The following is a 3,666-nucleotide window of genomic DNA, read 5'->3' on the forward strand; positions in this document are numbered from 1 at the left end:
ATATTGCCTTCCCTTTCTTTCTAACGTCAAAACTTTTAAGATTGAATGAGACAAAACATAGAATATGATCACATCAATTCATGGATCTTTATTTTCAATTTTATTAATATATATCTTAAATATATTTATTTATCTTTATTAAATACATATTCCTTAACCCTGTTTTGTTCGCTAGTAATATCTCGCACGATTGGTGTGTTTCCTTGTCACAGCTTATGTAAGAAGTGTCAGGCCATTTCATATATATACAGTGTATATAGTATAATAGTATCATTATTGTGTAGGTGAGAAAACCCTGGTGTAATTTTTATATCTTAAAAATAATTCAGCTGTAATAAAGTATACATTAGAAGTTTAAGTTGACATTCATATTAATAATTGGAAATAGTAAATATAAAAAAAATATATTGAATATGTCTTTATAATTTTATGCTATGATAGCTGTGAAATCAATTAAGAAATTTTTTCGCTCATTTCAGTAAATAAATTTGAATTTGAATTTGAAATTTTAATTGTAGCGCGCGCAAAACGCTCACCAGTGAGCGGCACAGTCGCGCCGAGCCCGGAGAGAACCGTGGGACGGTCGAGATCGAGGCCCGGCGTGTCACAGTCGCAGCGTGAGTGGGAGCTTTATTTTGTTTATTCATATTTGTGTATTCATGTTGGGGCATGAATGGTTTGAATAAAGCTTCGTTTTTTTTTTGGATTGAGTTTTGGAAGCTGAGGATAAACTCTTATATGTTTATTATTGTTAACTTTTTAGTGAAACATAATTTTATATTGACATTTTTGTGTAGTATACTTTAAAGTTATATATACTCTATAACTTCAATATAATAAAATTTAATATAAATTGGGATAAAAGTGATCGACATTTCGTTTTAAATTAAAATACAACAGTTTTGATTAAACATACCATTTGATTGTTCATTTTCCAAAATTAGTGTATATTTGAATCTAAATTTTTATGATAAACAAAAACTAATAATGTCTGTCCATTGGGTTTATTATGATTTGTGTTACATGACATTTTTTATTTCATATATGTATCTTTTGAGTTTATTATAATTTGTGTACGAGTTGCTAATGAATCGATGATGATATTAACGATATCGCCATTTGCACAAATCATAGTATATTCTATTTAATAACTATGCTCAAAATTATGTTCATCACCACATTTGAATTTCGAACACGCATTTGATCACCGTCCATCATCGCAGCGACGTCCCGCTCGTCGTCGCCGTCGTCGCGCGCGGGCCCCGTCTCGCTGTCGGGCGCGCGCCGCCGCCCGTCCGGCATCCCGCGCTCGCTGGCCGGCTCGCGCGAGACGAGCCCCACTAGGTGAGTAGGCCCCCGCTAGACGCGTAGCTCCCCGCTAGACGCGAAGGTCCCATTAGGTGAGTGGGTCTCACTAGGTGAGTGGTTTCCACTAGGTGAGTAGGCCCTGTGGGTGAGTGGGCTCCCCTAGACGCGTAACTCCTCGCTAGACGCGAAGGTCCCATTAGGTGAGTGGGTCTCACTAGGTGAGTGGGTTCCACTAGGTGAGCAGGCCCCGCTAGGTGAGTAGGTCCCCACTTGATGAGTGGGTCCCTCTAGATGACTAAGTCCCACTTGGTGGGTGGGTCCTACAAGATGAGTGGGCTATATATTCGCATCAGTCTAATAAAAAATAATGCGATAAACGGATCACGATTATGCCGCTAGTTTTCTATCGCGAGTTAAATTATATTCCAACTGTTTTCCCAACATTACCGTGACATAAACTATATTATAAACAATGAACTTCACCCCCAGATCGGGCCGCTCGAGCAGCGTGGTGGGGCGCCGCCGGGAGTCCGCGGAGAGGGGCACGCGCCCGCCGGCCGCCAGCCTGCGGCTGCTGCAGCAGTCCAGGGATGCGGAGCAGACTCTCAGAGTTAGTGCATACTTACTTGTCACTAGATTTATCTCTATAAAGCTAGCTGTTACTAGATAGATAGATACAGCCTGAGGAACGGAGGCTCATATCCCTTTCCGTACCCTTCCCAGTCCTTTTCTTTATTCCTCTCGTCAATCCTTTCTAATCCCTCTCTCGAAGTAAGGTCTGCAATCGACCTTACACCTCTCCAGATGTCCATGGGCGGTGGTAGCGCTTACCATCAGGCGACCCACCAGCTCTATTGCCGACTTTGACAAAAAAAAAAAGACTGAAAAACAGAAAACAGTTTATTCAAAGAGCAGAAAAGATCCAAAACTAACAATGCAAAAAAAGCAATCAAAATATAGCAAAAGGACACACAGAGGGGAAAAAACAGGACAGAGATAAATTTGCACTGTGTTCTTAGAACAGGCTCAGATGGTAGAACAAGTAAGGTAATGTCAGAAGGTAGACAGCCCCGTGGGATTTTTTATTTGTCCTGTGTCCTTTTTTAAACCGAACGTACGTACTTTTATCCAAATTGATTCGGTGGTTTAAGTGTAAAGATGTGACAGACAAACAGAGTTACTGTTTATAGTTTAAATTTATATTTATATAGTTATAAATTCGTGTCATATTATAAAAAATTAAATTACAATGTAATAAAAACAGTAAACGTCTCTATAATTTTAAAACCTATTTAGCTAATGTCTGAAAATAACATTCAAGGTTGATCATTATTAGAATAGACTAGCTGCGCTCCGCGGTTTCACCCGCGTAAGTCTATATCCCCTAGGAATATCGGGATAAAAAGTTGCCTATATGTTATTCCAGTTGTCCAGCTATCTACATACCAAATTTCATTGCAATCGGTTCAGCAATTTTTGCGTGATAGAGTAAAAAACACACATACACATACATCCATCCGAACAAACTTTCGCATTTATAATATATGTATTAGTAATAGATATAATTATGATTCCAGAGTCCGGAAGACAATTCTGCTTGCGAAGGCAGACGGGACGATGACTCGGAGGCGTCCAGCGTTTGCTCTGAACGCAGTCTCGATTCGTACAGACGACACGATGTGAGTCACTTATATGTGTATCTTACATCATCCTCCTCCGAAACGTCTGGACCGATTCCCATGAGATTTTGCATATCGGATACATTTGGGAATTGGGCAAGATCTATTTTTTTGTCTCTAAATGATAAGAGTAAGGTAGAACAGCGTTTGCCCGGTCAACTGGTATATATTTTGTTTTATAGAACTTCAGCTTCAGCCGCTTCGACAAAGGAAATTGGACCTTGAATCTTTTTTTTTAGTTTTAAGGGTGCCGCTCCCATTAGAATACACCCTATCTTCTAAAGAGCTTGACGGCCGGCAGTGTTGGCTAATCAAAAATATCTCGTCGCTTTTTGAGGCGACGCATGCTTTCTGGTTCAAGCAGTTTTGTAGCGAGAGGGTTAGGGTGTTTGCCCAAACGTAATTTGTATGAACGATATTGACTACATATTTCGTCTTTGACAGTTGGCACTTCCAATAAAGAATGGACTTCTTCCGTTCTCATAAACCAGGGAACACCTGTCTGAGAATGTAGTTTTGAACGCGTTGCATTATCATTATATTAGAGTTACAAGTTGCACCCCACACTTGCAATCCGTATGTCCATATTGGCTTCAGAACAGTTTGATAAATGAGAAGCTTGTTGTCCTTGAATCTAATGTTCCATAGCGTTTCAAATCCTTTGTCACTCTGGCCCCCT

At 39.7% G+C, this 3,666-nt stretch overlaps 1 protein-coding gene across 1 annotated transcript in view; it reads left to right on the forward strand.

Annotated features, from left to right (window-relative positions):
• LOC119836380 (CLIP-associating protein) overlaps positions 1–3,666 on the forward strand; it is a 45,745-nt gene that overhangs the window by 26,867 nt on the left and 15,212 nt on the right. Inside the window, exons 16-19 of the mRNA XM_038361684.1 lie at positions 480–617; positions 1,224–1,344; positions 1,798–1,918; positions 2,886–2,987. Of these exons, the coding sequence (XP_038217612.1) occupies positions 480–617; positions 1,224–1,344; positions 1,798–1,918; positions 2,886–2,987 (482 nt within the window). The remainder of the gene's footprint in view (positions 1–479; positions 618–1,223; positions 1,345–1,797; positions 1,919–2,885; positions 2,988–3,666) is intronic.

This window comes from Zerene cesonia, chromosome 24 (assembly GCF_012273895.1).
Source record: "Zerene cesonia ecotype Mississippi chromosome 24, Zerene_cesonia_1.1, whole genome shotgun sequence".
Lineage (NCBI taxonomy): Eukaryota > Metazoa > Arthropoda > Insecta > Lepidoptera > Pieridae > Zerene > Zerene cesonia.